The 21,215-nt window shown below is 41.7% G+C and overlaps 1 protein-coding gene across 1 annotated transcript in view; it reads left to right on the top strand.

Moving 5' to 3' along the window:
• LOC149154054 (gamma-secretase subunit APH1-like protein) overlaps positions 1-21,215 on the top strand; it is a 140,282-nt gene that overhangs the window by 10,900 nt on the left and 108,167 nt on the right. The window contains exon 2 of the mRNA XM_089440562.1: positions 18,352-18,504. Within this exon, the coding sequence (XP_089296688.1) occupies positions 18,352-18,504 (153 nt within the window). The remainder of the gene's footprint in view (positions 1-18,351; positions 18,505-21,215) is intronic.

Below are 21,215 nucleotides of genomic sequence, written 5' to 3'. Positions count from 1 at the left end.
TCCCACTCTGGTTGTCACAAAAGATCATGGTGGTATCCAACACGTGTCCAAATAGCTCACTGAAGAGCTTCCTCAACCAGACAACTTCACACGAGACCATACTCGCAGCGATGTATTCGGCCTCATTGGTGCTCAAAGCAACCGACTTCTGCTTCTTGCTCATCCAAGATATCGAAGCAGAACCCAAAGAGAACCAACACCTAGAAGTGCTCTTGCGACCCTCCACACTCCCTACCCAGTCAGTATCAGAATAATCACGCAGATTCACATTTCCGACAATGTATTTCAATCCATGAGAGATTGTGCCCTGAAGATATCTCAAATGATTCTTGGCACCAATCCAGTGAGGCTCAACCATATATGAGCTCAACTTGCTAATTGCAAAACATATATCTGGACGGGAGTTCACCAAGAACATTAATGCTAGTATGAGTTTATGAAACTTAGAGGCATTTCCCAAATCAGGCCCGACATCACTACCACATAACTTCTTAACATTAGGCTTCATCGAGGTACAGACGGGCTTGCAGTTCACCATTCCAAATCCGGAATCCAACTCCCTCTTACTTTTGCAAATGAGAGGGTCTACACCTGTCAGAAAGAGGTCGTCCTCATAAGGTACCAGTATGAGAGGTCTATCATCCACAACCTTAAAGCAATGGTTTGGATCGACTTCACTCCTAGTGAATCTCAGCTTCATCAGATAGCTATCAATCCTCTCATACCAAGCCTGGGGTGCTTGCTTCAAACTATAGAGAGCTTTCTTCAACCTGCATACATGAGATTCCCGATCATGAATCTCAAACCCCTCGGGTTGATCCACATCTGTGGTCTTGCTATTACATGAGGGGAATGGTCCCCTTGTAAGTTTTCCTTTGGTACATCTCAGACATGTACCTCCATGCTCTTCCTTGAATTCAGGCATCCTTGTCACAATCTGTCTCACATCGAGTAGGGCCTTACAATCAAGATGGGCAAACCTTCGGTGCCATAAAAGAGATGTGTCACACGACATGGTCCGCAATCGACTTCCTACAACTTGATACAAATTTCCAACTCTGAACCCAAAAGCATCTTTAAAATTCCTTTTCCAAACACGTACCTTTGCATCAATGAATACCACTTTGTAACCTTTGACTTCCATTGTCGAAATGGACACCAAGTTCTTCTTGAGATCATAACTTCTTGTAAATGAATCGTGTTACCCTAATTCAACTGAAGGGTAACATTCCCTACACCCTTTCCGGGATAGGTGGCATCGTCTGCAAGAGTAATCTACACGATTGTCTCCTTCTCTATCAAATTAGAGAGAGCTTCCTTATATTCAATGAAGTGCCTTGAAGCACTACTATTAATAAGCTAGTTTCCCAACGAGTCCAGAGGAGAGGTAGTGAAGAGGGCTGACATAAAATAATACTCCTCTTGCTTATTAGAAACAACATTTGATTCTTCGTACCTGGAGTTCCTTGCTTTCTTGAAGAGTCAGTCATTTGATGACCTACATTCCTTTTTCCTTTGCCATTGAACCTGTCATTCCTTCGATCATTGAAGATGTCCTTGGAATGATTGTTATCATCATCAAGTGATGTGTCCCTTCTATTTGGACACTCCCTTGCATAATGGCCAAACTTATTGCAAGCAAGGCATCTGCCCTTCCTTCTACCCTTAGATCCGAACTTTCCATTGAAGTGACCTTTACATAGGCTACCGAACGCTTGTCAATGGAATCTCTGATAATCTTCTTCGCTTCGACTTCACCCTTGGTGAATTTGATCTTTGGAGCAACTGATGCATTTGATGGAGGCTCAGGGATTTTACCCTTCACGTAATCCTGCACTTCTTGCTCTTCCAATGTCAGATTCAGAGACATCTTCCATCCATGATAGAATTTTTACGGAGCTTGACTTCAGCCGGGAAGAGGGATGAGGAACCCATTGAGCCTTTGACCTTGTTCAACTGTCTTCGGTGATTTCTCTTTCATTCTTTCTTGTGAAAATTCTATCACTGCAGCAACTGATTTACTTTTCCTACTTATATCATAAGTTATTCATGAAATTACTTCAACAAACGTTAAAATAAATACCACTGCAGATATCACACCGTAATACAGAAACAAACATATGCACACATTGACACAATTATTTTGGACTAATGTCCCTAGAAAAACCCAATGTGGGAAAACCGGTGCAGCAAGGGAGGATTTTATGATTCAACAACTTTCTTGTACAATAGGGTGCCAAACTGGCTTACCCACAGATAGACAAACTACCAGCAATTTTCTAAACCCAACGTAGGCCCTACTGACCTCTGCTACTGCCTGAAACCCTCTGGGTCAGCCTACTGAGGCTCTGCGTAGCCTCTCTGGGCTTCTGTGTCACTCCTGCAGCCTCTGCATGGATGGTGCAGGCCCTTCTGGCTCTTTGCGCAGTCTTTGCTGCCTATGTGTGGCTTCGTCTGGCTCTGCGTCTGCTTCTTCTGCGCTGATCTGCCGTCTCTCTGTTCCATACTTGCTGCCTCTTGACTGCTCTCCCTACCACTGGTTCAATTTCTCAGCAAACCCCGCTCCAGAAATTGAACTGGCTGGTCTCCCTCAGGGTGTTCTCCAAGTGCCCCTCAAGCCTCCTCTTATACTTTTTTCTGTTGACATTTCAACAGCCGAGATTAAGTCCCTAATCAACGGCTAAGATTAGGTCTGGCTTGATCCATGTCTTTTTGGACCATTCTAACACAAATTCCTATTAATACACATTAATATTTTATTTTCCCCAAGTTTATACTTAGGGACTCCATTAAAAATATTAATTATTTTAATATCTCCTGATCTGTTTAGAATCTGCCCAAACTTAGGGACTCCATTAAAAATATTAATTATTTTAATATCTCCTGATCTGTTTAGAATCTGCCCAAACCCTTTCTGGGTATTGGAGATCTTATGTGCCCCAACCTCTCCACCAAATTTTGTGGCTAGAGCACATCCATTGCTACCCCAAATCAACACTTCCTCTTAGCGAGGACTATGCTCTAGTAATACTCCTCACTGAGTATTACTCTGATCATCTGGCGTCGGTACCAGTGCTGATGCTAGGCCTTCCTGTCCAACATCCTCTGCACTGCTGCCTCCTGTACCTCTGCCCATGATTTTGCTACTGACACTGTTGCATTTGTACGACAACTCTCTCTGCATCTGTGTTGCTGTTGGTCCTTTCTCCCAACATTGCATCTGCACTGCAACTCCCTCTGCACCTATGCTGTTGTTGGTCCTTTCTCCCAACACTGCATCTGCACTGCAACTCCCTCTTCATTCGTGTTGCTAACACACTACTTCTGAAAGGGGTTCTTTACCATCCCCATCTTTTCCTAGAAGTAGTCAAATTTTGACTTTCCAAGGGCCTTGGTGAGGATATCTGCCACTTGTTCCCTTGTAGGAGTGTAGCTAAACTGTACAGCTCCTCCTCGTTGGACACAATCTTTGACAAAGTGACACTGGATATCAATATGCTTTGATCTATCATAATACTAGATTCTTAGAGAGTTTGATGCAACTCTGATTATCACACATGATCCTGGTCGCCTCCATATTTCTTTTGAATAGGTTTACCAATAGTTTTCTGAGCCATATGGCCTCACACGAAGCTGTGCTTGCTGCCATATATTCTGCCTCAGACGAGCTCAGAGCCACGGACTTCTATTTCCTACTGCACCAGGAGGTTATTCCTGATCCAATGTTGAAACAGTACCCAAAGGTACTTTTTCGATCCATTGAACTACCTGCCTAATCTGCATCAGTAAATCCACTCAGCCTGATTTCCTTCCCCTTGTTGTACAAGAGCCCATAATCAATTGTTCCCTGTAAATACTTGAGAACGTGCTTCGCTGCTTCCCAGTGAGCCCTCTTTGGTTCCACCATGAACTGACTGAGGGTGTTGACATCGTAGCAAATATCTGGCCTGGTATTGACTAGATACATCAGGGACCCTATGAGCTGTTGGTATAGGGTGAGATCGACATCCTTGTCTTCTGATGCATCAATCTTCTTCCAGTTGGTGATCATTGGCGTAGCCATAGGTCTATAGTCTCCCATCTCGAATCTTTTTAGGATTTCTGTAGCATACCTTCCTTGCCTAAGGAAGATTTCTCCTTTCTGCTGCCAAACTTCCAACCCTAGGAAATAGTGCATTTGTCTCAGATCCTTCATATCGAACTCTGTGGCTAGATTCTTCTTGCAGTCTTCAATGAGTCTGGATGCTCCTGTCAGGAAGAGATCATCCACATATAATACTAAGATAAGTGGCTCGCTCTCTATGACCAGATAGTAGAGATTTGGATCCGCGTCACTCTTAACAAACCCCATCTTCTACAAGTAGCCATCTATTCGACCATACCACGCTCTTGGTGCCTGCTTCAGCCCATACAAGGATTTCTTCAGTCTGCATACATGAGACTTCTTCTCATGAGTTTCAAAGCCCTCTGGTTGTTCAATGTATACTTCTTCTTCTATTACCCCATTCAGGAATGCCGTTTTGACATTCATTTGATGGATCTCCCATCCCATCTGGGCTGCAAGAGATATCACAATCCTAATAGGATGTATACCTGGCTACCGGGCTGAAGGTTTCCTCATAGTCAATCCCTTCCTTTTGAGCATACCCCTTAGCCACAAACCTGGCCTTGTATTTTTCAATATTGCCGTCCGCAGCATATTTGATCTTGTAGATCCATCTTGAACCTACCACAGATTTGTCTTGAGGCCTTGACACCACCTCTCAGACATCATTTACCATTATGGAGTTATACTTCTCCACCATTGCTAGACCTGATGCTGAGCTGCCTCCTTGAAGCCGACAGGCTCTCCATCCTGAGCTACTAACGCCTGATACCTATCTGGTTGTTTTCGCTCCCTTTTACTATTCCTTGGCTCTCCAATGAAGTTCTCTGCATCACGCAGAATTTGACGAAGTTCCTTGCTGGTTCTTCCTCTGTCAACAGGTGCTTTTGTTTGCTCCTCTTCCTCATCCAGAGAATCTTCCTGATCCGAGGAGGGATTCTTCACTTTTGTTGGTTGAAGAGGCATGACCAACGGATCCTCTTTCGACTGCTCCTTGGAAGGCATTTCGCGAGATCTTCTAAAAGCTCTGTCCTCCATGAACTTTGCATCTCGTCGTACTACTACCTTCCTGCTCCCTGGAAGATAGGTTCTATATGCCTTAGCGTTCTCGTTATATCCTGCTAGAATCCAGATACCCCTTTTCTGTAGTCTGATCTAGCTTCTTCCTCTTTTCTTCGGGTATGCGACAAAATGCCAAACTCCCAAATATCCTGAAATGATCTACTTCAAGTGTCTTCCCAGTGAAGACTTTCTCTGGAGTAATCTTGCCCCAATGCCCGATGAGGAGTCTTGTTCTGAACGTAAGCAACTGTGTTACATGCTTCTGCCTACAGGAATTTTGGCATATCCTGATCATACAACATGGCCCTAGCTGCTTCTGCAATAGTCCTGTTTTTCCTTTCTGCCACCCCATTCTGCTCTGAATTGTAGGGAGTTGTCCACTCTCTTTTGATGCCCTCCTTAGCGCAATAACCAGTGAAGTCTTTATCGACATATTCTCCGCCATTATCTAAGCGCAAGACTTTTATTTTCTTACTTGTCAGATTCTCCACTAGAGCCTTGAACTCCTTGAATCGACAGAAAACCTCATCCTTGGTTTTCGGAAAATAGATCCAAGTTTTCCTCGAGTGGTCATCAATGAAGGTAAGGAAATACTCGGCACCGCTGAGAGCCTTGACGGACATAGGTTCGCATATATTTGAGTGTATCAATCCTAGTACACTCTTGGCCTTGTGGTTGCTCCTAGGAAATGCCGCCTTGGCATACTTTCGTAGAGCGCATCCCCTGCATACATCATCTCGTTCCGTACTCAGATCCAGAACTCCTATTATAGTGCTCCTGAGAATTCTTAGAGCTCCATGGTGCAAGTGACCCATCCTTTTGTGCCATAGTTCGTTCAAGTATTTGTCCCCATGACTGCCTATTACTGCCATTGGAGATTTTAGTTGTAATCTGTACAACCGATTACTCTTGATCTCGATCTGCACTTTCTTTTTCCAGCTTGAGTGTTTGACGTAAACTTTTTCCTTGATGAAGTAGACGTCATAGCCCTTGCCTTGTAGTTGTGACACGGAAAGTAAGTTCATCCCCAATCTTGGCACATGCAGCACATTTGTGGCACAGAACCGCTCTCCTGATTCTGTTTGAAAAACTATGGTACCCTTTCCTACTGGAGTACACTTTGCCTTGTTCCCCATGGTGATCTGAAAGTTCTTCTTTTCTCGATATTCTGAGAAACACTCCCTGATTCCCGTCATATGCCACGAGGCTCCACTGTCTATATACCATACTTCTGATGATGCAGCACTAGTCATGCACGCCACTTCTTCTTCCAACCTGGAAGCCAACATAGAGAAATCGAAATCTCTCTCTCTTGTGCAATCTTCTGAAAATCTGCATGAGTCCCTTGAGGTGGATGCCTCTGCATTGTGGTCTCGACCCATAACTGATTTTCCCTTTTGTCTCTGATTACTTGCTCTGATACCATGTGAAAATTCTATCACTGCAACAACTGATTTACTTTTCCTACTTATATCATAAGTTATTCATGAAATTACTTCAACAAACATTAAAATAAATACTGTTGCAGATATCACACCGTAATACAGAAACAAACATGTGCACACATTGACACAGTTATTTTGGACTAATGTCCCCGGAAAAACTCAATGTGGGAAAACCGGTGTAGCAAGGGAGGATTTTATGATTCAACAATTTTCTTGTACAACAAGGTGCCAAACTAGCTTACCCACAGATATACAAACTACCAACAATTTTCTAAACACAGCGTAGGCCCTACTGACCTCTGCTACTGCCTGAAACCCTTTGCGTCAGCCTACTGAGGCTTTGCGCAGCCTCTCTGGGCTTCTGCGTCACTCCTGCAGCCTCTGCGTGGATGACACAGGCCCTTCTGGCTCTCTGCGCAGCCTCTGCTGCCTTTGTGTGGCTTCCTCTGGATTTGCGTCTGCTTCTTCTGTGCTGATATGCCGTCTCTTTGTTCCGTACTTGCTGCCTCCTGACTGCTCTCCAGACCACTGGTTCAATTTCTCAGCAAACCCTGCACCGAATAATGAACTGACTGGTTTCCCTCAGTGTGTTCTCCAAGTGCCCCTCAAGCCTCCTCTTATACTTTTTCTGTTGACATCTCAATGGCCAAAATTAAGTCCCTAATCAATGACTAAGATTAGATCTAGTTTGATCCATGTCTTTTTGGACCATTCTAACACATATTTATATTAATACACATTAATATTTTATTTTCCCTAAGTTTATACTTAGGGACTCCATTAAAAATATTAATTATTTTAATATCTTCTAATCTGTTTAGAATCTGCCCAAACCCTTTATAGGTATTGGAGATCTTATGTTCCCCAACCTCTCCACCAAATTTCGTGGCTAGAGCACATCCGATGCTACCCCAAATCAACAACTAGGGCTTTGTCTTCACCTCAACTCTGATACCATGTTAATTTCAGGTATGTTCCATGCTGAGAGCAATTTACTTCAATTTTTCATTTTAGTCCAATGACAATATTCAGATTAGCAATCACATCAACGTGATAGTAAAGTGCAAATAGAACATAAACATAATCATTAGAAGACAAGCCAAGACAAGAGGACACAATATGTGGCACCAGCCAGGGACAAACCCCAATGTGGGGAAACCCTTGATCAATTCTTCTTATATTCTTCAATAGTTCAACAAAGACAGAGATAGTACAAATACATTTGAAGTCAACATTTTGACTTGCCAAAATGAGAGATCAGACAACAGATATCTTCATCATGAAGATGACACAATGCAACAAATGATAGGCCTAGAGCAACTCAACGAATTACCCAAAATACTGAAGCTTTCCTTTTTATAAAGCTTTTCCTCCTTAGCTGCTTCATAGATCATGACAACGCCGCCCATTTGGCAGCTTGTGTATGCTGAAAGGACTGAAGTATATCTTGGCAAACCCAATCTCTGGTTAGGGCACAAGATCAGTGTGCTACATCACCTACAATACACCCCACAGTCCACATATAAACAATGACTGGCCGTCATACAGTCCTCCAATGAAACGCTGCATTATATGACTGCTTACCTTATGAACGCAGCTCCTAGAACGGTCTCCAACTGCTGGCTATGGCCTGCGGCTTAGCCTAGTAGTGGACTGCAATTAGTCTCGTCAAACAATAATCCAAACAACCCTTACTTAGCAGCCTCTAGCTCCTCCTTATAGAGGATTCTTCTTCCCTTCAAATCAAGCTCAAGAATCATCACCATCATGCCCAGACAATCCTCAATTAGGCCACGTTGTCACCTACAACAATGTGGCATTATGACAATAGTTTGAGACCTTGTTTGCAGTGGCTGGAACCTCCTTCTTGGACTGCGGCTAGGGCAGATAGAACTTAGAAGCCTCATCAAATTGTGGATTAGGGCTGCAGATTAGGGTAGATAGAGGCCTCATCAAACTGTGGATTAGGGCTCGTAGATTGGGCTGTGGATTGTTAGAATAATGCTATTTTAGTGTTTAATGCTCATTTATGTAGTTAAGATCGTCTATGATCTTATTAGCAGTTTCTTATTTAGAAACTTGCTGTTTCTATTTCTTAGTAGAAACCCGCTGTTTCTGTAAATACATTTGTATTATTTATTGAGCTTCACTGCTCATTGTAAATAAATTCAATCCATTCATTGATTATGGTATTGGAGCTCAGGTATTTTTTAAACTAATTTTTTGTTGTTTAAAAAATTTCGTGCTTCATTTTGATTTTTTTTTTTTTTTTGTAACTGGGTGTCACAATTTCTGAGCCGCAGTCTTTTTCTAGGTGTCGCGTTTGTTTTCTGCTGGAGTTAGTTTGCGATTTGGGATTCAAAGCAGAGGGTTTTGACATTGCTAAAACAGATGCTTCAGGAGTGCAAAACCTGCTTGATTTTGACGGGAATCAACACTTGTTGACGACCAATCCCACTTGATTGTTAATGCGGTCAAATAAAACTCGGGTTCACTGTTGTTGAATATTCCCGACAATAGACAGACTCAACGACGTCGACGCAAAGGCGAAACAGAAAGTACCCATCAAATCGACGGGAACCAAATAATTTGTGTAAAGATCGGCTTCGAATCCCTCTTCTGTGGATGCGTCTTACAAATTTTTCTGGGAAAGATTGACTTTTTGGTTAATCCTTTTGTCAGAGTTTCGATACGGGCAGTATTCGCACTGTCGACATGGTTGTCATGTTTGTAAGAATTTCTCTGCGGGCTCTGTAATAATAAGGGAGGAGTTGAGGCCGTTCAACTACTTTTCCAGTGCTTGTCACGAAGAGAGTGTGAGAGAGACTGCGGCGTGGAGCTTTTACGGCAGATGAAGTAACACGTATCAGGTTTGAGTATCTTCGTTTGTTGTGTTTTGGGTACTGCTGAAAGCCTGTGGGGATTCTTGCCGGGTAAGTTATTTTGATAAAAGATTGTGCTCTATATATTTCCTTGAACTTGCTTCTCAGAACAATTTCTGGTTCTATTTTATATTGCATTAGCACCTGTCAGATTTTGTCCATGATCAGCCGGCATCTGCATTGAAATCCGTGCCGGACTCCTTTGTTGTTTTCTGTGTCTTGGGAAACATGCAGATGGCCTTGCTAACCAATCTGATGTTGGAAGGCAGTCAATGCTTTAATGGCACCAATTATAACATCTAGAAATAGAGAATGTTGACCATTTTTGAATATAGGCGTCTTGACCAGCTCGTTTTGGGCAAAGAGCTCAGTCCTGGTACACCTGGTGCAGATCAAGATAAGTTTGATGATCGAAATCGAGAGGCTGTTATGCTTCTCAAACTCTCTGTGACTGATGATCAGTTACCACAGATTCCTTCCGGCAAGACAGCTGCCGAAATCTGGCAACATTTGAAGGAATTGCACGAGACATCTGACAAGAGCAGAGCTTTCTTTCTAAAGAATCAGTTGTTCTCCATCATGATGGACGAACGTATGTCTTTACAGGAACATCTTAACAAGATTAAAGACATTCGAGATCAACTCGAAGCCATTGGTCGGACCATGGAGGAAGAAGATATGGTAGTCATCACTCTGAAAAGTCTACCAAAACCTTATGAGCACTTCATAGAAACACTCAACATTACCTCCACTAATGTTGATTTGAAGTTTCAGGAGTTATGCACCAAACTCCTGCAGCAGGATTGTTGAAAACAGTAGTTTGGTAGTGGTGCTTCATCAACCTCCTCAGAAAATGCTTTTGCTGCCAAATATCAGTCCTCTCAATCCTTTCAGTGGAAAGGTTCTTCTCAGCCTTCTGATCCTGCTAAGAAGAAAAATGTGCAGTGTAATTACTGTCACAAGTTCGGCCACATGAAGAAAAATTGCCGACAAAGGATTGCTTCTGAACAGAAGAAGCAGGGAGGGTCTCATCAGAAAGCGAATGTTGCAAAACATTCCGAGCAGAAGGAATTTTCCTTTTACGCCTTTATGGCTAAGAGGTCCTCAGATCATGCCCCGTCTTCTGCTTGGTACATTGACTCTGGTGCATCACGTCATTTCTCTCACAGGCGTGACTGGTTTACTGACTTCTCATCTTTCAGTGATTCCGTGGTATTCGGTGGAGGTGAGGAGTACGCAGTGGTTGGTAGAGGTACAGTTCAGATCCAGTCTGATGGGAGCACACTCATCTTCCTAAATGTGTACTATGTTCCTGGTATGGAAATTAATCTGTTGTCTGTCAGCTAGATTATGAGGAACTCTCCTCAGCTCGATGTGGTGTTTAGTGCGCACAAGTGCTCCATTATTGACAGGGAAACTCGTCTTACGGTTGCTGTTGGCCTAGAGGATCATGGCCTATATAGGCTTCTTGACATTGGTGATTCTCCAGAAGTGGCTCTAGCAGCTCGTGTTTCTCCCATCAGCACTCTGTGGCATCAGAGATATGGGCATCTAAACATTTAGTATCTCTCTCAATTATCTCGGGAGGACTTGTGTCAGGGTTACTTGATATTCAGACTCAACATTTGGGAGTGTGCGGCATCTGTTAAGCTGGCAAGCAACATTGGTCTTCATTCAAGGATGGAGAATCTTGGCGTGCATCTAAGGTACTCCAGTTAATTCATGCTGATATTTGTGGTCCTACGAATACATCTTCAGTCACTGGTTGCAAATATTTTTTGCTTATTGTAGATGATTTCAGTAGAAAGATGTGGGTGTACTTTCTAAAACATAAATCTGATGTATTTAGTATCTTTCAGAAGTTTAAGTCCTTAGTTGAAAAAGAGTCTGGCTGTAATATCATAACTCTTAGGACAGATAACAGGGGGGAATTTTGTTCTTCTGCTTTCTCCAACTTTTGTGATACCCATGGCATCAAACGCCAGTTAACTACACCCTACACTCCTCAGCAGAACAGTGTTGTCGAATGTCGCAACCGTATGGTTGTTGAAATGGCTCATTCCATGTTACAACACAAGAGTGTTCCGAACAAATTTTGGGCTGAAGCAGTGTTTACTGCTGTCTATCTTCTTAACCGATCACCTACTCAGGCTGTTAAGGGGAAGACTCCAGAAGAGGTTTGGTCTGGCTGTAAGCCTAAGATCAGTCACCTCAAAGTGTTTGGCTCGGTTGCATATGTTTGGATTCCAGCTGCTAAGCACTCTAAGTTGGATTCCAAAAGCCAGAAACTCATGATGACAGGGTACAGTGATCACCACAAGGCCTATAGGCTGATAGATATAGACATTGATCATCTTATCTTTAGTCGGGACGTAGTATTTGATGAAGACAGAGGGTTCTTTCAGTCCCCTCCTTTTGAGTAGTGTTCTGAGGATCAACCTCATAGTGTTCTTCTTCCGTTAGGTCCACCTTATGGGAGGGATGATGCAGCATCAGTATTTGATGATGCACTACCCGAGTTCCCTCCGGAAAATAATCCTCCTCTCGCTGCTCCTGTTGTTCTTGAGCCTCCTCCACCGACTCTAGATATTGGTTCTTCTACTCTCTAGCCTAAATGGTGGGCTAAAACTATTGGGGATCTCTGGGATAATGAACTCCTTGAAGGTAGAACTTCCAGAAATAAGAGCAAACAACAACCTACAGTAAATTTTGCTCTTATGGCTAACCTACACAGTGTTTTTGAGCCTCAAACCTATTCAGAGTCGAAGGGTATACTTGAGTGGGAACAAGCTATGGAAGCTGAATTCCAGAGTCTTGAGAAGAATCACACTTGGACCCTTTTTGATCTTCCTACAGGGAAGAAGCCCATTAGCTACAAATGGGTGTATAAAGTGAAATACAAAGCTGACGGAACCCTAGACAAGTATAAGGCTCGCCTTGTTGCTCGAGGGTTCTCACAGAAGGAAGGCATAGACTATCAGGAGACCTTTGCTCCTACAGCCAAGATGAGTACCATACGGCTCGTTCTTGCCTTAGCAGCTCAGTTCAGGTGGAAAGTCCGTCAGATGGATGTAAAGAGTGCTTTTCTGAATGGTGACTTACAGGAAGAAGTCTACATGACGCAACCTCCAGGATTCAAGGTTGCTGGTCAAGAACAGAAAGTCTGTAGATTAGTCAAAGCACTCTATGGTTTGAAACAAGCCCCTCGGGCTTGGTACATGAAAATTGATAAGTACCTAATAGATCATGGCTTTCAACGGAGTCCATCTGATGCAAACCTATATATCAAACATACTGGTGATGATATTCTGTTTGTGGTTGTCTATGTGGATGACCTTATCATTACTGGCAGTTCAGCACATTTGATCCATGGGATCAAACAGGATTTGTGCAACACTTTTGATATGACAGATTTAGGACTTCTTCATTACTGCTTGGGGATTGAAGTCTGGCAGACTGAGAACAACATCTTTCTCTCTCAGTCCAAGTATGCCAGAAGTCTTGTGGACAAGTTTAGAATGCAGGATTGCAAACCTGCCACGACTCCTATGAACCAGGGCTCAAACTTTTAGCTCAGTCATCCTCACCACTTGTGGATGAATCTTTATTCAAACAATTAGTGGGCAGCCTCATCTACCTTACTGCCACTAGACCTGATATCAGTTTTGTAGTGAGCTACATTTCACGCTTCATGACAACTCCCTAAGGCTGATCATTGGATAGCAGCGAAGCGTGTGCTGCGTTATGTGAGTGGCACTTCTGATTATGGACTTCTGTACACTCGGAGTTCAGATCCTACACTCAGTGGTTACACAGATTCCGACTGGGCAGATTCAGTTAATGACTGTAAATCTACCGTTGGGTATGTGTTTAGTCTGGGATCTGGTGCTGTCACATGGACTAGTAAGAAGCAACAGGCCGTGGCCCTCTCCTCGACAGAAGCAGAGTATTGGGGAGCAGTTAAGGCATCTTGTGAGGCAGTTTGGCTTAGACGTATGCTTGCAGATATGCATGTTTCCCAAGCAGGTCCTACTCCCTTGTTCTGTGATAATCAGGGAATGCTCAAACTCGCCAAGAATCCAGTCTTCTATGAACGAGCAAAGCATGTGGAAACCCATTGTCACTATATTCGACAGCTTGTTGAAGAGGGATCCATTCAGTTGCTATATGTTCCCACAACGGAGCAGCCAGTAGACATCTTCACCAAGCCCCTTGGTCCTGGTAAGTTTGTAAAATTCAGGGGGTCTATAGGTGTTGTAAATAGATTGAGCATTAAGGGAGGGTATTAGAATAATGCTATTTTAGTGTTTAATGCTCATTTATGTAGATAAGATCGTCTGTGATCTTATTAGTAGTTTCTTATTTACAAACTTGCTGTTTCTATTTCTTAGTAGAAACCTGCTGTTTCTGTAAATACATGTGTATTATTTATTGAGCTTCATTGCTCATTGTAAATAAATTCAATCCATTCATTGATTACGGATTAGGGCCCCTTGACTGTGATTTAGACTGCAGATTAGGCTGCTGATGAGGAGACCTTTTTGAGCTGCAAATAGAAGCTCCCTTTGACTACTAGAGCTCCCCTCTTGGACTGCGGCCAGATTTCTCCATAACCAGCAGTTAGGGTGAGACTAGAATCCTCCCATTAGGACTGCAGCTAGCTGTAGGTTTATCTCTTCCTATTGACTGCGGCTAGGGCTCTTTTAGAGCTTCATTGGACAACATATAGAGGCTTCCTAAGGCAGCGTATTGAAGCTTCTCCTTGGTGTGAAGAATAGGCTCATTTTGGACAGTGTATGACTGTGATTTTATCTTCCCATGACTGCATCTAGGGCACTCTAGAACAGCGGCATTAGACCTGCGCTTAGGCCTCTCCTTGCTGCATTATGGAAGCCTCCTTCACTGCTTTAAAGCCTCTCCTTCATGACAGCGTTAAGGTCTTCTTCCATGACTGCGTTAAGGGCTTCTTCCATAACTGCGTTAAGGGCTAGGGCATCTCCTTTGGGGCAACGTATAACCTTCTCTTCCATGACTGCGTTAAGGGCTTCTTCCATAACTGTGTTAAGGGCTAGGGCATCTCCTTTGGGGCAACGTATAACCTTCTCTTCCATGACTGTGATTTGATCTTCATTAGGGCAACGTAGAGCCTTCTCTTCTAGGCCACTCTTTCCACTAAAACCCAAACGAGTGGAGAGAGGGATCACAAGAGATCAGTGACCAAATGACTTGAAGGCCACCTCTATTCATGGTGCAACGTTGAGGTTGAATGGGCGTAATTTGGTTGCTGGCCGACCTTGACAAATTGTCAAATAACACAAATAAATTCATATCTCCATGAATACATGTCGGAATAGGATGATCTTTAGATCAATCCTACACCTTTCGATGAGAGGAATCCAAGAAAAATATCAACTGTCATAAATAAGTAGACCCTCATGGAGTTTGGCCCTAGTTGCCAATTTCAACGACTTATGAAATTGACTTTCAATTCGATTCAATTCGTGGTGTAGCTAATCGCCCTCAATTCTCCGACTTCGAATTTCAAGCCACAAATTGATCTTGACCACACAGTAAACACGACTTTTATGACAACTCTCCAAGATTATCTCCACGGTCTTCATAAGAGAGATTTGCCCCTATACTTTGGCTTTACGACCCTCTTTCAAATGTTTTACGACCCCATTCAAAATTTGATACGCCCCTTTTATAATCACTTTATATTTGCTTGGCTTGATAAAAAAATATTGTTCTTTAGCCCCTTATGAAATCATTGGCCTGATTTTATTTATAATTATAATGGCCCAATTTGAAAACAGAAATCACACTCCCTCTCACTTGTAACATTGAGTGAATTTGTTGAATTCTTATTATGCCTCCAACAATTTGTTAGAAATTTTGTAGGACATTTTCTATAGGTGCGGCAAATTTACCATCAACCTGGAGCTTGATAAACCTCGGAACAATCTGCAATTGAAACCCTTAGGCTGGCAGGAACACCAATTTTGATACCATCGTAATATCCCTAATGGAAAATTTAATAGCAGATATTCGAAATGAACTTGAACAACAAAATAATCACAAATAGACACACAACCAACAATTTGATACACAAATAGATGACAATAAAATCACTGAGCCATTTTATTAATCCCCTGGCAAGAGTACATCAACATGAAGGAATAGTGGAACCTGGGCTTGCCAAGCAAATGGAGCAAAACCCAGAAAAGGATCTCTGACCAAAATGATGTATGACTTTGGTAATGATGTAGACGGCCCAGTGAGAAGACTGCTCCAACTTGCTATTGCAACCCTATTCTCTCTAAAACTCTGCTGAAGCACTGTGAGATTTCTGGGTGAAATCTCCTCAAGAGTGTTGGGTTTTCGTACAACACTCAATAGCAAACCCGAGGGTTTCCTTCCTAGGGCTATAGAAGCTGGGAACTAGGTTCTCTAATCCTCATCAACAAAAAATATCAACAATCCAAGATGTCCTCCAATGGTCCCCTCTTTTCTTTTTATAAATATGATGAACCCCTCTAGAAGCCTTTATTTCATTATAATTTTAATCACTAGTACCTTTTCCCTCCTTTTATTTTAATTAAAATACCTTTTTAATTTGGGAAAATGGTAAATCGACCACCATTCCTCCTCAGGCCACTGAAAGTCACTTCCCACCATCTCATTCTGTAGATCTTTCCGTTCTGGTTCCAGCGAGCTATTACACTAAGGTGTTTCATCACATATTCCTCCTGGTATGCCACCTTAAGCATAATTAATGGAGTTAGGGCGCATAATAACCCTGTTTTCCGAAAGTTGTGAGAATGCAACGGAACAAAAGACAAGCCCGTGCAGATGATGGAATATGCCAAGCGAATGCCATCAGATCCCAAAGAAACTCCTCAAAACCCCATAAAGCCCCTCTAGAAGCCCCTGGGCCCACTGATGGAGTAAACCTGCTCTTGTGACCTAGCTGTCTCCAAGCATGGAAGTCCATCCTGACCACGCCATAAGGGAAACCAGAAAAAGGAACATGACAGTGGCTGCACTGATAAAAATTGACAGTGTCTTGTGAATCTCTCAATCTGTACTGTCAATAATGGGTACGCTGTTTATAAGCTATTTTTTTAGCAACCAACATGCACACACACACACACATGTTTCTAAAGGATCAGAATCTACACTATAAACTAGATATGAATCCTCAAATGAATCCAGCTTGTCATTATCAACTGTCTTGGCCACCAAGTTTTATTTCCAATATCATCTAATATAAATTAGACGTGCTCTTCCAAGTGTGATGTTAAATAACTAGTAAACATGGTAACAAGAGTTAGTAGGAATGCTTGAGTTATGTTTCCATTCAAAATTTTGTATACTTCTTGTTTACATTTATTGGCTTGTTAAAGGTATGAAAGCTGGACAAACACATTCAGCTTGAAAGAATATCTCACAATTACTATGAAATCTGTGTTCCTTTCTATCACATATGCTAGGTATAATTTCAATGACATTTTCATTTTCCTCTTGCTGCTGTATTTTGGAGGAAATCTAAGCAAATTTTACACCAAAATTTTCTAGGATGTATGGAAAAAGCTCATGGAAACTAAAGAGAAACTGAATTGCCAAGCCCCTGCATGTAAACTGTGAGCAAATATACTTTCCGTAGATTCCAACTTATTCAAGTAAGCATCATTTAGTAGTCTTATGACTTGGAGAAATTTAACTAGTCTTGAGATCTTTCAAATCTAGCTTGTCTTAGCATCAACAAGAAATGACCTTTTTTGTTTTGGAGTCCCAATCTTCTTGGCCCTTCAGATATGATTGGAGTGTTGACATCTTTAGGAGGATGTCGAAGAATAAAATAATTTATTTTTAAATTGTATTTTAGAGGGTTTTCTTACATCATAATTTTAGAGTGTTTTTCTTACATATCCCCTTCAGAGCACTATTAGTCTGATATTGGGCAGTAATATATTTCCTAAGTTTTAACTAGTTTGTCAAATCATATGTGTTGGAAGTTCTAAGCATACCTTGATTGTGTCTAAATACCTCAACAATTTTCAAACAGAAGCCAGACTGTTTATAATTACCTATTTTTATTGAGATCGGAGTATCGATTTCCTCTTCTTTTCCTTTCAAGGACTCACAAAGTTTAAGATGATACCATGAAATTCCATGATTCATACTTTCAAATTTTCCAATCTTTAATATTATCTATATCAATTGTTTTTGAGCACTTCTCTTCTTTGTGTTGTGTTGTTTGACCAACTTGTCTGAAGTTTCCATGCATTTGCACGATTTCAATATTCATGAGCTATGGGACACCTTTTTTTATTAGTTGAAGGTCAGTGAGCTCCAGATTATCATTTCAAAGGAGGAGAGAAAATATTAACCATAACAAATGTATTAATTATTATATCATCCCTTACAAGGTAGGTCAACATGCCAGTTTTTTGTAGGAACGGCACTGCAATTTCATAGCTCTGATTTCTTCTGGCTGGCGAAAAGATGTTGCTAGTTACAATGCATATACTTCTATTTAGCCTGTATGCTGTCTGGTTGCAATTTTATTATACAATTCTAGCAACAATCTGAGATCTCTGAATCACTTTGGCCAATAAAATGACTAAGTAGTTTGAAAATAGAGACTTCTTATTCAGGAATCAGTATAGCGCTCATTTATGGATCAGCTTTGTGGCTGGGGCAACCGATATGTAATTTTGTTCTTTGTTAAGACTGTTTTTATCTTCATTTTATTGTCTATAAGGGAAAAAGGAGATTGTCCACTGAAATTATTTCACATAGAGAAGATAATGGTTTATGGAGCTGTATCTAACTAATATATTGCTGGATGCAGTGCACTTTTATGGCTTATAAGCCTCATAGTACTAGCAGGCATTTGGAGAGCCTTTCTTCCTCTTGGTTCTTCTGTTTGGCCCTATGCATTGCTCTTAATTACGTCTGTTGGTTTTCAAGAAGGACTTAGGCTTATGTTTTGGAAGCTTTACAAGTAAGTCTTGTTCTCTCATCTTGTTCACAGGTTCTATGACTTATGAATGTTAAAATAAACTATGTAGAATTAGAGATAGTCAAGCATCATCTACCTGCTTCTGTAGTTTGGAAATTTGTTGTTTAGAATGTTAAAATAAACTATATAGAATCATTTGAGGTTAGTCAAAGTATCATTTACCTTTTTCTGTAGTTTGAAAATTTGTTGCTTAATACTTTCAAGTTCCATTTTCCTCAGGTTTGCCTAGTTGGTTGATCAAGACCATTAAACAATATTGTTGGGTGATATTAATATAGATCAATATTACGAAAATTGACATCAATGAAAAATTGCTGGGGCTCAGAACTCGGGACATTAGAAAAATTGGGGAAAAAATATGCAAAACTTAACAAGTGCATTTTTATTTTCCAAGGAAAACCTCGTCAGGAACCTCATTGGATGTTTCTTTACATTCATGGATTCATCCCTTGTAATCCCACCAGTGTAGACTATCATGCCACACCCAGGGGGCTTTAAATTAGGTTCTCACTGGCATAGAATTACCCAAATGCCTGGCAACATTGGTGACAATCTAGGCTCAAAATTGAATGCACAATATGAAATTACATCAAATATATAATGTATCTCATCATCATGAGTCATCTACAATGATCAATTCCCTTTGCCCCTTTTATAGGCGAAGGTAATGGGTTGTCTTTTAGGTCCTGTGGTCAGAGTCAAATGTCTGCTAGTGGCGATCTCTGCCTATGTTGGCAGTGGTATTGAGGTTAGCACATAACTTTCCTCACTCAGTTTCTTGACTCTCTTCCTCCTCTTCTAACAACAATAGGACATCCTTTGTCTCTCCTGTCACTTGCTCATCCTCCAAGCACTTACGTGCCTCCATAAGGCCTTTTGGCCTGTGTAATGTCCTAGGGTAATTTTTCCCTTAGGGTTTTATGTTTATTCAGGGCTTCCAATAAAACATAAATGGTTATATGACAAAAGTGTGCATTCATATATTTAACAGTGGTCAATATAGCAATATGATTATTGAATAATCCGCCAGCAATAGATAAATAACAGTAAGTTTCTTCAGTCACATAATAGGCTAGAGTTATCTGTCCAACAAAAACACTGAATGTATCCAATAATCCACCTGATCTGATATACTAACCGATCCAATTATGTTATACTGATCTATTGTGCTTCTAAGCCTACTGCAACAGGAGCCCAAATTTACCTGAGAACAACCATAAATCTGGAAAGTAGCTTCACCAGGAATCAACTGCTTTTTCTTAGGACACCCACAGCCCTAAAGAGCACTCGCTGGCCTAGGACAGGCTTAATAAACTTTTCTTTTCTTTGGAATGGTTCTAAAGTGGAATACACGCTTCAGTAGGTCTCGGGCCTCTTCGTTTATTTCTAGCCGCAGTCTCTGGTTCACTGTGGTAGGCCAAAATGCCTCAGATCAGATTCTGTTTGAAGTTTGAACTGCTGTAACATGCAGTGGCCTCAGATTAGTCTGTCACCTTCTGACAGGATTCCCTCGCTGGACCAGAGCTCAGTGGCTGTACAGCCAATAGGGAAAGGGATGTTGCTCTTGGAATAGAAGCCCCGCTGGCCTCAGTTTGTCCTTCCTCAGCCAAGACTGGGTGACTGAAGACTTAGGAGACTACTGAGAAGACTTCGCGGTCTGTGTAGTGAGTACCTTGATGGTAGCCCTTCACAAATACGGATGACCTTTGCTGTCTGGTAATAGACCGAATGAATAGTCTCAGACAGATTCTTCCTTGTGTGCCATAGTCAGACCAGAACTGCTCCAACGAAGTATGCTGTGCCCAAACAAGAAAAGAGAGAGTGTCTAGGTAGGGTGGGATCAGCTCCACTGTAACGAGACAAAGGATTAGATGGGGAGGGATCACCTCGACCGAAGCTAATCAAAGGGAAGGGGTCCTAAAACCCTCAGAGCCTCAGGCTCAAGAAAATCAGAGATATTTCAATCCAAAATGATTCCAACTATTCTCTATTTATAGACTCCCACATGGGGTTTCTCAAATGTGAGGGGTTGCAAGTGCAACCCCAAATTTGGGCTTTTTGCCCCAGCCGACCCAAAATTTACCCAATGTTGCCCCAAACATTGGATAATTGGGTTTCCAACTTTCCCCCCTTTATCAACACTATAGCCTATAGGGTTGGATAGGCTACTTCGTCCTCCCATAGGCAATTAATTCATAGGGGACGTTATAGTCCCCCCTTCCCGAGATTGATTGTGGTCAAGCAATGGCATGTCTGGGTGCTGCATAATTTCCTCTTCAAATTTTAAGAATAAAAATCTTTCTTCCACCCTTACTGTTGTCATATCAACACTTCCTTTTTCTTCTTGCAGCCCAATAATCATATTGCTGGTTGAAGATGTCGTTATGCAACAGTTGTCCCTTGCACATCGTGCTATTGCCAAAATACACTTCACTTCAAAAGAAACTCCTTCTCCTGGTATAGAAACGCCCTTCCATAGATCCAACCATAAACTGCAGACAGTTGATCCATTTGCTGGAGGTAACAAGTTCACAGTAGTTTCCATAATCTGCCCCTGTTTTTCTGCTGCCTTCACATTTCTTGAAGGTGACCTGTTTTCATTCTTGTTCTCTTCACATAATTTCACCTGACCAGGGTTTCCCTTTACTCTAAGAACCCGGTCAATAGGAATCTGGATACCAGTCGCCACCTCA

The sequence above is a fragment of the Pinus tabuliformis genome, chromosome 9 (genome assembly GCF_031772625.1).
Source record: "Pinus tabuliformis cultivar Carrire ecotype Pingquan chromosome 9, CPIR1, whole genome shotgun sequence".
Classification (NCBI taxonomy): Eukaryota; Viridiplantae; Streptophyta; class Pinopsida; order Pinales; family Pinaceae; genus Pinus; species Pinus tabuliformis.
The sequence above is the reverse complement of the archived record's forward strand: the minus strand, read 5'-3'. Positions and strand labels throughout refer to the sequence as shown.